Here is a 13,096-nt window from a genome sequence, read left to right as displayed (position 1 = left end):
GCCTTTGCACTGTAAGACTTCTTGGATCCTCTTTTGCAGGGGTGGGTGAGAGAAGGACTTTACTGAGAGTCCAAACTAACGGTTTTAAAAGCAGAAAAGCAAAGTAGCAGTAAGATCTTCTGAAACTTTCGTCTTACACTTAGGCTGGTTAGCCTGGTGTGGGAGCACCTGCGCTGAAACTACGGGCTCTCGAGGTGGAGCAGGAGCAACCATACCTTCTTGCTCTGTTTCTTCTAAGGGAATTTATTGCTAGTAAAAACCAGCAGAGCTGACAGTCCTGAAGGATTTGTAATCCCTGCAGTAATTACTGAGTGGACAGGATCTGATGTGAGCTTGCTCATGCTGCTGTGTCAGTGCCTAGGTCTGCCCTTGGGGCAGTCTCAGAGAAGCCCACGTGTTTCTTGGCCTGGCTTTTAGGACAGCTGCTGACCTGAGCTCCTTCATGGGTTGTCATGGTTGTAGGAATATTCCATGGTTGCTTATGACCATGGAGCGGTCATGGAAAAATGAGGGCAGTTGGTTTATTTTGGTGGGTAACGGCTTAGTGGCCATTTCCTGAAACGCCACCGGTTGAGCTGGCAGGTTCTTGTAAGTGCTTTAGTTGTGGTAGCAGTAACTTCTCACTCTCCAAAATGGTTGCGGAGTTTGAAACAGTCGTGTACCATGAGGCACACATCCTGTGAGGACATTTTCCTTGGAAGAAGGGAAAAATACTTCACTAGCTGGCTGGAAAACCTGAGGAAGCCGGTAGTAGCTGTGACCCATCAGGACCCTTTCTGCAAATTCATACGCCCCTTTATGTGGTGGTGTTACGATCACTGTCTAAGACAACTGATGGACTTCTAAAAATGTAGCAGTCGACTTGTTTAATACTGCCATCTGCAAATCTGAAATGTATCAGATTTCCCCTCAAGTTAAGAAGCTCTCAGTTGGCTTAGGTTTTGGGTTCATTTTCTGTGCACTTGGGTTGCATTTTTAAGCACTTTTTTGAAACCACAAAGGGTTAGAAAGTTACTTTAACATCATCTCAACTTTAAAATTTATGTTGTGGTCACCTATATTGAAGAGCAGGGATTTGATACAAGCGATCAAATATCTGGAGGCTTACAATCGAGTCGTAAGAGTTAGAAATGTCGCTTATGGTAGACTAGTTCTGGTTTGTTTGGGTTTTATTTCTTGTTTTTAAGAAGTGCTGAAACATTCTGGTCCACATTGCACAAATCCCAAATGTGAAGATGAATAAAAACAAGACTTCTTGGAACTTGAGGAACTCGTATGGGGCACAAATCCAGAGTATGGGTTTGTTTATTTGCATTCCAGTAGCTCAGAAATCTCAGGCCCTCCAAGTGATGGGAATTGGTAATGCACCCTCCTGCTGACTCCTGCTTTTGGTCACCTCAGTGCCCAGGGTCTTGCAGCAAACAGGCCTTGCATGCTAGCAAATGTTTTGCATACGTGAGCAAATGTGATAGTGATGTGCTGAAAGCATGGAACCAGATCTCCTTCCTTCCTTCATGGAAATTTAGATACAGCTTCCGTTGTTCGCCTGGGGTGGCGGGGGTTGTTTGTGTGTGGTTCTCCTTCAAGATTACTCTTAAAAAATAGAATAAAAATGGAATGGGTAAACATAACTCTTTCTCTAGATATTTCTAGGAATAGATCTGTTAGGTCAACCAGAGTCTAGTGCTAAATAGGATCTTCTGCAGTGGCCCGATGTATGCGTACAGCTGCTTTTCTTAGTTGTGGGAGGGGGCTGAAGGTATGTGGCAGTACGCGTTTCTTCCAGCATGATATAGGTCTTGTAGAGATCATGTATTAACCAGTATGCCTAATTGGCACAGTGCAGCACCATGCAGAGAGAAAAGCTTGGGCTGAAACTATATTTAGATGTACTGCGCAGAAGTCTGTTTGGGCTAACTAATTTCTCTGCGGGGCTGCTCTTGGTCAGAATCGAGCACTACTGATGCAGCAGTCTGGGTACCAGCTCGAGAATTCACCTGTTTGGTGGAAGCCTTGAGCTCTGCTGTGCGATCCGGCTGGGTTGCAATGGCTCCTCCAGTGAGTTTAGTGAGAGGACACGCATGCCCGAGAGCAGAAGTTTTAGTCGATATTTGATGCCGGTTAAATCCGTGGGAACATTCTGCTCCTTCTTGAATTGTAGTTAAGCTTTTTTTGCTTTGGAATCAACACCCCCTTATGCTGCAGACTTGCTGCCTGTGTGTATTTAGCCTATCTGCCGATGACAGTGATATAAAGAAGTTGTGGCTATCCCCAAATGCCTGGCCAGCGCACCTGAGTGCACCAGGCTGTACTGTCTTGGACATCATCAACGGGAGAGCTTATTAAGTTTGGCTTTGTAATTGAATAAGTTACACTGTGCAAGTCTGTTAAGGGTTGTCCGACAGAAGGTTTCTCTCCTGGTGATGATGATTAAGAAGAAAATAATCCATGGTGACTTCTAGAAGTGGTGAAGAGTAGGGAAAATAGGTGCTAAGACGCAGCAGTGCTGGGCTTTTTTGGGGTAGACCTCTGCCTTTAGGGCTCGTACAGCGCTAGGAAGCCGGAGGAGTTGACATGGTGCATTTGTTGAAAGAAGGCTGACAGATGACCCATTAAATAATGAGATTATATTCTTAACCCACGATACGTGTTTTCCCTCTCCTGAGATTGATAATCCACCTTCCCCTCCCTTGTCCCATCCTCTCCATGGTTTTGGTATTTTGTTTCTGTGTGGGTTTTATTCTTCTTCTAGATTTGCTATGATTAATAAAATCAATGTAATACTGTCTTGCAATCTGCTTTACTTTCTTATTCCTGAACTGTAACGCGGTGGTATGAAATTGTTAGTGTTCTGCACAGATTTTGTCTCCACAAACATGCAAAGTCGTCTTAATTTTTGTTTCAGTTCCTTGCATAAGTTTTAATTTATATCTTTTTACCCATGTTACCTAAGATTTATTATTTTTTTTGCCTTTCTTTTCTGAACTCATTTTTCTTTCCCCATTTTTGTTTCCTCCATCCAGTATCTGCAGATGAAATGGCCACTGCTTGATGTTCAGGCAGGGAGCCTTCAGAGTAGACAAGCCCTCAAGGATGCTAGGTCTCCATCTCCAGCACACATTGTTGTAAGTAAACACAGAAAGATGTTCTTCCTTTGTTTAAAAAAAAAAAAAAAAAGGCATTTGACATTAATGGCATTGGTTGTCATCAGTTTTCTTTTCCACAAACCAAAAGAGAAATACTTCAAAACAAACAAAAACCCTAACGAGCCCATGGTAAAAGGAGGGAATACATTTGCTATTGCTGGGCTGTTGATGAAATTATCATTCATGTGCCTCGTAGGAGAGCAGAGAGTTGAAAATGCTCTAAATTTACACACTGCAGAATTACTTAGTGGCAGTGAAGTCCAATCAGGCTGGTTTATGCATCTGACAATGTTGAACTGAAGAGAATGAAGAGACACTTTTGGAAAGCATTAAAAAAATAAAAACCAAGCCTGTTCTATGGCCTTTACTAAAAAAATCTTCTCTTACTGCAAAATCTTGAGTGAAAGTTTGTGAGAGTTGGTCAGCGTTTTACCTGGGTAAAGGCTCAACAGAGCAAAGCTCAACAGAGCACATGTCCCTTTGTGTTGTGATGACTTCTCATTTAGTATAAAAAGTGTTATCAAATGTTTGCTACTTACCTGCAAAATATAAAACTCTCTTTATCATAAGTAGCATTGCTAAAAATACCTTTTTTTATTAACATCTTGGTTAAATTTTCTTGCTTCTATTGTAAAAACAATGAAATGTTGAGTTTGAAATGTTCAATACAAATTTGCATGAGAGGGGTTTGGGGTTTTATTTTACTTTCTAAAATAGCATCCATAGAGCTCTAAAAGGAAACTGTTCATTTATATGGTGTTATGCAAGAGGGGCAGTATGCGTTGGCCCATCCTCACCCATAGCCAGTATCCGTGCCATGTAAGGTTAAGGAGCATCTTAGCTCTGAGGATTCATCTGGGAAATTTACCTCTGGAGAAGATGGCACGTAGTGGGTTAGAATATTTCTTCTGAAATACTTTATCATCAAGTTTTACATGAATTTTTTTTTTAAACTTTTTTATAACCAATGTATGACAAGGTGAATCCCAGGAAAAGAAACATTGCTTGTTCTTTATCTTTTGTTATACAGTCTAAAGCTGATGTAGCCGGTAGATCATCCGAGGTGCACATTTGTTTTGTTAGAAATCTAAAATCATACTAAACATTTTTGAGGAGCTTCTTATTCTATTGTTGTCTCTTTAACTTGAGAAGTTTCAGCCTTTTGCTATGTCTTCAATTTTTATTTAAAAAGAAAAAAGGTTTCCTATCTTTTAGAGTCCGTAGCCTCTAAACCATCCCTCAATATAGCAGAGAGTGATGGGCACAGGACTGGTATTTGCTTAGTCGATATCTAGCACTGGTTGCTTCACTTGTTCAGAATGACTTTGCTTTTCCTTCCTGTCCACTTGGGCTGCCACTGGAGGAGGAGATGAGAGAAAAGATGTTTAGCTGGTTATGTAGAAATCTACAGCCATCAAAACCTGCCATCATCTTATTCTTAATAAGAAATGAACCAAAGTAACTTCCTTATTTTAATTCTTTTTTTACTGCCATGCTGGAGGACCAGGATGGGGGACAGGAACGTTCCCGGGGCTCTGGGGCCAGAGTGCCAGAGCAGTGTCAGACTTGCAGGAGGTGATGGTGGGGGAGCAGGAGGTTTCTCCTGGCTGGTTGCAGCCTGGGAGGGCAGGCTGAGTTTAGTGGGTAGCTTCACCGGGGATCATCTGTGCTCTGCCATGCTGAGCATCTGCTGTCCTTGAAGCCTCCCACCACACAGGAGAGCGGGCACTTGCCTTTAAAAGCCAAAAGCAGCTCGTTGTGCCGGGGGGCTGGGTGGGGTCCCAGCTCCCCTGGCCCTTTCCAGCTGTTCCACCCAGGTGTGGGCAAGGTGGAGGTGAGTGGACAACACAAACACACCAAAAAAAGGAATCAAAAATCATGATAATTTTGGAAAATAAAAAGAAACCTATTTCCAGGGAGGCTTAGGTTGATCTGCCTTGTATTTTGACCATTTATGGGGTTCTTATGGGTCTCTTTAAAAGCTGTTTCCCTCTGCTATTCAATAAAAAGCATATTTACCATAGCAACCACTTAGGCCGTGAGGAACATATACTACCTCCGAGATGGAGGCCACCTTCCAAAAGAGCCACAGCTGGCATTTGTAATGTGATCTTTTGTGCTACTTACAATGTTGGAGGGAGAGGAGGAGGAGGGAGTAAGGGGGGAAGCACTGGTTTCTTTTTTTTTTTTGGGGGGGGGGTGGGGTGTCTGCAAGGTTTACTGTTTATTTCTAGCAGCAAACTGTTTTGCCTTGTTCTGTTAAAATAAATAACTAAGGAGCAGCTTTTTCCACCCTTTCTCCTGGCATCTGCCCCAGGCCACATTCATTCTGTGGAGTAAAAATGGTCTTATTTTTGGTAAATAAAGTTAGAGTGGGTAACGGCATTCGGGGGAGATGAAGTGGCTGCAGATGCCATTTGGCCTGGGATGTGTCAGGCATCTCTGGTGTCCCCGTTTGTCACTGCCGTGCCTGCCCACAGCACCTGGGACCTGGCTGCTCTTGCATGAGGCTCTACACCCATTTCGTGAAAACGCGATTAATCTTTTTATGGAGCCATGAGGGGTATTTCATGGGCATGCTGATGTTCTGTGCGAGTGTAATGTGTAACATGCCCTGAAGATCTGTAGGAAAACGCTAACACCTGCAAATCATTTCTTATCTTTCCCCTATCTCTGAAATCAGGATTTGAGGCTAATCTTTATAGCTGGATTACAAAGAGAGGACAGGTGTGTGTGTGGGGGGGTTATTCCCCCCCTTTTTTTCTTTTCCCCTTTTTTTTTTTCTTTTTTTTTTCCCCCGCCCTCCCTTCCTTTTTCCTTTCTTTTTTCTTTTTTAACGTTCTTGCTTCTCAGTGCTTGGCTGGGACTACCATGAGCTCTGTGTCAGGGCTGCAGCCTTTACGCCCAGCTCTGATGAAACTCCCTTGGCTTCAGTGTGGGTTTTTAGCCTAATGACTCGAGGCTGCAGAACATGGCCGTCTATAATGTCTTAAGTAAAGTCTGAACTATTTGTCAGCTGCCCTCCTTTCAGATTTGTTTAAGAACATTAAGTTAAGACTACAAAAATCGAAGCAAAAGACCAGCATGAATAATTTGGCTGGATTGCCCCCAGTGCTGAGGGCTGGGTTAATACTGCTTTTCATGGTGCTTGAGAGAGTCTCCAAGGCCCATAATGAGAAACAGAATATTAAACTGAAATGATGTTCAGCATGTCTTGAGGAAGGTACAGCATGAGGCTCCATTTAAGACCAATGCATTTATTTGCATTTAGGTGCTTCACTCGTCTTGTAAGACTCTTGCATCTTGCTCTGGCACAGTCATGCTGCTTATCTGTGTCCAAAGGTGAAAGAAAACTGGTGGAAAAATTGTTTTAATAGTATGCTATTAAGCTTGCTAGGTCAAAATTTTGAATTCAGCCTGTGGATAGTACTATTATGAGGCTGGGATTTTTTTAAGGATTTTTATGGTTATTTCTCCTCTTTTTTTCTGACCTTTGATTTCATTGAAGGTATTAAGACTTTGTAAAACAGCTTTAGCAGGAAGTTTTTGGGTGTAAAGCAGACCCCAGCTGGGTGCCTTGCATGCTCCTCTAAGCGGGTAGGGTGCTAGTTGTCCTGAAATCCCATGTTCAATGTGCACCTGATCTGCTCCACGCATGTGCCACCAGTATGATGATAAGGATGAGATCTGGCTGCCCTGGGATTGGGATTCTCGCATGAAAATTTTCTGTTGCGGTGTGGACAGGCAAGTGGAAATGAGCATGGTATGTCTGCACAAGGATCTCCAAAATCTGTTCACTACAGAAAACAAGCTCCTTTAAAACCTTTTTTAATCTATGCATGCATTCCTACAACCTTAAGGAAAAAAACAGTGCTGTTCTTCCCTGTTCTCTGCAAAGTAAATACTCTGACTCAGCCATACCCTGTTCTGGGCAGGAGTATGGGTGAAAGACCAGACCCAGGTTCCTGCCTCCTGCTGTCTCGGCTGTAGAGAGGCTTGCTTTTAGCTTCCTTTGTACCAGGCAAAAACATTCAGAACCCAAAATGGTGGTGATTTGGTACAGTATATTTCTTACAAAACAGTTAAAGGTTTAAAAAATTCCTGCATTTTCTTCTGCAGGGAGGCCTTTTGAAGTAAATGTAAATGTTACCTTGGGGGAGGACTTCTAGTACTATTTGGCCTGGGTTTTCTAATATGTAGTGAACACAGCCATAAAGTAGACTGAATCCCCAAGAACAAAGAATCACTGTGCAGTAGTGTATCTAATTTTTTTCCCCCCTTTTTTTTTTTTTTTGCTTAAGGAGGTAAAAATGTGTTTTCAAAACATAATATGACAAAGCAAAACGAAGGCAAAACTGTCTGAAATGTACTCTCTGTTCTCAGCCTCTTCGATGTGCGTGGACGGTGGGTGCCTGGGACCGCTGGGTGGTTTGAAGGGATCAGGAGCTGTTTCCCAGAGCAGTTAGAGTTGAATCTGTGCTGTCTGCCCTGCCTGGTCCCTAATTTCTTTGTCTTGTGTGGTTTGTGCTTATGCACTTTGAAAGAAAAGACAAATACCTGCAAGTAATCATGAGGTTTATCTTATCCAGATTTTAAAATTCACCTACAGTGTCCCTTCAAACAGGCCAGAAGTGGGGTGCATCCAGACGTATGCACGGTCCTGTATGTATGGACCCATCTGGAAGCATAATCTTGCAACTTCCACTCGCAGTGCCCCAAGAGGGCTTTTAAAGCTCTTGCTTTATTTGTCTTTAATATTTTGTTGCAGAGAGGCTGTTCTTCCTCTGCAGTAACCTCTTGAGATGTTCTTGGATTTCAGGCCACGTGTGCCCATGGATGGGACACCCTCTTCCCTGGAGATCTACAGGGTGATCCTCTGAGTATACAGACTGTGTTGAGAGTTGCAGGAACATGGTGGTGTTGTGGGGCGAAGGAGCTGGGCATCATTCATGTCAGTGCCTGGTATTGAGAGGGGCATGTGCACAGGGAGGAGGAGAGGGCTGTGTGTCTGAGCTGTACTGGTACCCTAGCAATCCATGATGGCAGGTAGGTCATGCTTTGGTGCACGGACCCAACACACAGATCCCTGAGACTCGCACTGCAGAAATATCCGTGCAGACTTAATTGGAAGCTTCTTTAGTGACTCTCTCCTTTTAAATACTCTATACTTTATTTGGCTAATTGCTCTGGCAGTTGCAAAGTAAACAAAATGTTTCATTAATACATACCCAAAAGTGTGCAAACATCTTGTCCTGAATTTTCAGAGCTGCGTGGAATTAAGCCACAGAACAAATTAAACTTGCTGAGAATTTTGTGGCTAAATGTTTCACCACTAATTCCTTTTGATTTTTCATTGGGAAGGGTTGTGTTTAAAAAAAGCTGTGTTCAAACCTGAATGTTTAGGGCTAAGTATAGAATTCATCTACCAGCAGCCCAATAAAATTATTTTGGATGGATTCCTATAAAGTGCACACATTATATTCAGTACCCGCTAAATATGAATGGGGAGCCTAGTGCTTGGTTTGTGTAGAGCATAGAAGAAATGTGGACTCCTAAAAAGTAATTCACTTGGTAATTTGATATGTTTGCAAAATAGTTCAGACTCTAGGGGACTGCTTCATGCCGTTGTGTTTACTCTGTGGCACAATGTCTGTCCTCTACAGACCTGTAGTGGAGGTAACTCCTCTGCTTAAACATCGAGACTGGAGAAATGTGCAGGCTTGTACCTCTTACTGTGAAGTGAGCAGGAATTTAATGCTTCTGCAAACATCAGTCAGCACTAAAGCACCTTCAGAAGACACCTTGGGGCTGGACTGGCAGCTGGGATGAATTGTCACGCTTGGTTGTAGTCAGGAGATCTGTGAGTAGCTCCAAGAACTCTGAAGTATTTGGATGTTGGGATATTTCAGCTGTGAATAAATGCTATAAAATGTATAGTACTGCCAACCCCAATTGTTCTAGGATCATGAGTCAGGCCTCAAAAGGTCATGAAGATTGGTGGGGGTTTTTTTGGTGGTGTTTTTGTTGGTTTTCTGTTTCTTAAATAATACATTTTGTGTTCTCTTTATTTGTTCTCTGGTTCCTGAGCCTGCAGGGTATACTCCGCTCAGTCTCAAACTTTTCTCTACAGCAGTTCAGGAGCTTGCTGTGTGCTGTAAGTGGAGGCTGAGGTTCTTCCCTAAACACTTGACTTCAAGGCTACCACACTTTAAGAATAATAGCAAGTATTGGTAGACTGGCTATAAAATCATAGGAATTGGCAACCTTAAGTGTTGCTTCAGGAGAAAGCAGCTGAGTAGGGGTGTTACAATATGCTCAGCGCAATCTGTTGAGCATCTGTTTCTTGTGAATTACCCAGCTGGACTTTGGGAGAACCTGGTCCTTGGTACCTGTGAGGGCTCTGGTTCACGGGTACTGGGGTGGCTTGCCGTGAGATGGCTGCAGTGCTCCCTGCTCCCAGGCAGGGCCAGGCTTGTCTGACGTTACCGGAGACAGCTCAGCAGGTCTTCCTGAAGCAGCAGGTTTATAGCCCAGGATATTGTGGTGAACCGGCATCAGTTTTGATTTCCTGGAGGGGCTGTGCTGCAGTTCCTGCTTCTGAGCTGGAGCCCTGAGATTTGGCATTTTGGTTTGCCGTGGCACACCAAAATATATCTGGTATATATCTCTCTGACATATCTGAGTATTGAAACTCTCTGGGTGAGGGGGAAGCAAGATGAAAGCTTGCTCCTCAAGAGATCCTTAAGAAAGACGTAATTATGCTGCCTTCAGTGTGGTTGGAAGTGCATCTACTGCAGGCTTCCCTCTTGTATCTTTTGTTTATAAAATACCCACTATGTCCCAAATGTGACACAAAATATGAGTGCCTTAAGTTCTGGCCCTTTCTGACCAGCTAGTTTGGGATACTGTAAAACTGCAGAGAACAGCATTTCAAGGTAGAAACCTATGCTGGGAAGATGGTTTAGGAGAGAGTATTTTAGCACAGAGGAGCCCAAGCTGTGTTTTCGATTCAGTCACATGGCAGTCTGTTATGCTGGAGCATGCATGTTAAATTAACTTCTAGGGACTTGCGTGGGCCTAAAATTAAACATCAGCAAGCCATCAGCTCTCCTGCAGAAGAGAGGTTGTGCCGAGAGGAATGGAGAGAGTGCAGACGGTCCGTGCCCGAAGCCCAGGCGTGCATGAGGACAGCAGCAGCAGCCGTGTGCGGCAGCTTGGCCTTGGCAGCAGGTGAAGAGCTGTGGCAGCGCCGGGTGATGCTGGAGAGCCAGATGGGTGAGCCTGTCAGATCAAAGATGATGTGTACTGAGGGTGGCAGACTTGGCAGGGCCGCTCGCCGCAGGTCCTTCTCCCCGCACACTCTGTCTGCAGCTGAAGTTTGTGGCTGGATTCAATCTGGAGCTTGGAGAAGTAGGTATTGAATAATGCAGCCTGGTTTGGAGCCAGGACCCATGCTGACTGGAGCAGGAGCAGCCATCGGGCGCAGAGCAGAAGATTTAGCAGGTATGATATGGCCCCAGCACTGTTTTTGCCCAAATTTCTAGAACTGCAGTCTTTCCTTTCCAGTACACCTTTGGGCTTGTTGATGCAGAGTGGAAAAGCCCAAATATGCAGTCGAAGTAGCTGTCTCAGAATAACTATTCCTCATTATCTCTCCATGCGGCCACTCTTATTCAGCAGTAAGAGGTCCTTTGTGTGGTTTAGCTTAATCCGCTTTGGAAACGGATTAAGCTAAATCTCACAAAGAAACTCTTAGTGCTGAATAACAGTGTCCACACGGAGAGATAATTCGAAATAGTTGTTCTGCATTTTTTAATTCACACTTGAGCCCTTGCACAAAAACTTCCCCATGCAGATGAGCCCACTTGAATAGGAACCTCCTATTTTCTATCTAAACAACGTCTGTGTACTGTGTCCAGGTGCTCTGGTAAAGAAAACAACGTGTATTTATCATTAAAAAGAAAGGAAGGAAGCTGACATTGCTGGGCTCAGGACCGTTTGTTTGCCAAGTTGCTCAAGCCCAGGATTATTGCTCTTCTCACCGGTTCATGCGGTTTGGAATTAGGTTATTCATGGGATACTTCACTTTCTGGACTGTATAGACATCTGTACTCTCTCCTATGGAAGAAGCTGGAGCTGCCTAGTAAACCACTGCATAAAGAGAAGGAAGGATGCTTTCTCCTCTGTCCTATGCAGACCTATTTGGCAAGGGGCAGACCCATTTTGGAAAGCCTTTGGAGAGTTAGAGATATTGCAAATAACAAGGAGTGATGCCCTCGTAAAACAACCTCCCACCCCTAATCTCTCCTCAAGCCTTATGTTCTGTGCCTAATTTCACAAAACTAAGCTAGAAATTTTTGTCAACAGACTTTGCTTTGAAGCCGCAGCGGGCTGGTTGCAAGGGTCTGGTTCCAGGGAACCTGGCCCTGAAGCTTTGCTTGTACCTGACGGATACTGGTGAGCAAAATCATTCAGCGCTTTCCTGAGACAGGGAAACATTGCTCATTCCTCTGTTTTACCAGTGCAGCCAGAAAGATGTTAAGTAACTTTCCCAAGGTGATTCTGAGAAACTGATTTTTACATCTGCATTTTAGAGAAAAAAAAAAACCCTGCAGCCCCACAGGAAAAAAAAACCAAAAAAAAGAAACTGAAGTAGTTTTTGAAATGTAAACCTAAAATCCTAACCAAATTACTTTTGGTGCTATTAAGACTCTGCATATCTATGAGTGCTTGTGTCAGATATACCTGAGGTCTCATCTCTTGGGATTAGGATGTTTGAGGGAGCTGAACCAGTCCTTTCTCTACCAGCAAGCAGTAGCTCTGCAGCCAGGCTTGCCTGTGTAGGAATGATACATACGTAATGAGGGATAGGCTGGTAGGGGGGCCTGGTCATGCATGGTTTGAACCCGTATGTGTGTGTATACAAGAGGAAGGGTGCTTTCTGTCTAGCCTCCCTGATGGAATTAAGAAGTAACCAAATCTTTGGGTTTGGGTGGGTTTTGGTTGGTTGGTTGGTTTTGGTTGGGGGGGTGGGGGGGTGTGGTTTGGTGGTTTTTTTGGTGGTTTTTTTGTTTGTTTTTTTTTGGCAACCCTACCCCTCTACCTTCTTGTTGGTGCAAATTAAGGACCTGATGGTGTCCCTGGGCATTGCAGTGCTAGCCTGCAGAAAGAGGTGGGTCTCTGCTAGTTTCCTAGGAGAGACGAGTGGTTCTCTAACATGCATTTTTCCTGTTGGCAAGACTCAAAGACTTCTTGACTACTATTACTGTGGAAACTAGCTTCCCCTTCCCCTTCCTTTTTACTTTTTAGGCCTTGATTCAAGAAATCATTAAACGTGAGCTGATGTCCATCCGTGTTCAGGACAACACTTAAGTGTGTGCTCAAAGTATTGTCTTGTGTAGTGACACTTTTCTGAGGTGAGGCACTGGAATTGAGCATTTATATGAAATAAAGCCCCTTCTTGAGAGATGGTCATGGCGTCTGCCTGTGCCCCAGCTAGCAAGTACTGAGAAAGGAAAAGGAGGGAGAGAAGGAACCGCGTGTCCTGAGCTCTTCTCCCCTGGAGCTTGTGTTTGTGCTGACATATTTCTTCCCAGGGCTAAGGCTGTAGGAGAAGGAGACATCCCGAAGGAGGGTTTTGGTCTCTCGTTTCTCGTCTGCCCACTGGGAAATGCGTGAAATCTCAGTGTTCTCCTCCCCTGGCTGGAAGGATAGTGTCAGAGAGGAAAGACAGAACAATAAAATTTTGCCCCTTTGTATACCCACAGAACTCTGCTATGTCAGTATTGCATGTTATGGGGATGTGACTGCCCTGTAATAAGGAAATGGTATTTTATGGAGGAAAGCAGAGTGAAGGGACCTGAAAGCCTCCAGACTTTCTTAGTGTGCATTTACGGCCATGAACACTTTTCCTGCCAAGCAGCTGCATGGAAGCAGTATCATTAGAAAAC

The 13,096-nt window shown here is 44.0% G+C and overlaps 1 protein-coding gene across 15 annotated transcripts in view; it reads left to right on the top strand.

Moving 5' to 3' along the window:
- The window catches only part of TCF7L2 (transcription factor 7 like 2), a 182,482-nt gene that overhangs the window by 61,561 nt on the left and 107,825 nt on the right, over positions 1-13,096 (top strand). For all 15 annotated transcript variants that reach the window (XM_075504523.1, XM_075504521.1, XM_075504535.1 and 12 more), the window contains exon 4: positions 3,024-3,125. In XM_075504523.1, the coding sequence (XP_075360638.1) occupies positions 3,024-3,125 (102 nt within the window). The remainder of the gene's footprint in view (positions 1-3,023; positions 3,126-13,096) is intronic.

This window comes from Mycteria americana, chromosome 6 (genome assembly GCF_035582795.1).
Source record: "Mycteria americana isolate JAX WOST 10 ecotype Jacksonville Zoo and Gardens chromosome 6, USCA_MyAme_1.0, whole genome shotgun sequence".
NCBI lineage: Eukaryota > Metazoa > Chordata > Aves > Ciconiiformes > Ciconiidae > Mycteria > Mycteria americana.
Note: the sequence above shows the minus strand (reverse complement) of the source record. Positions and strands in the feature narration are given on the sequence as shown.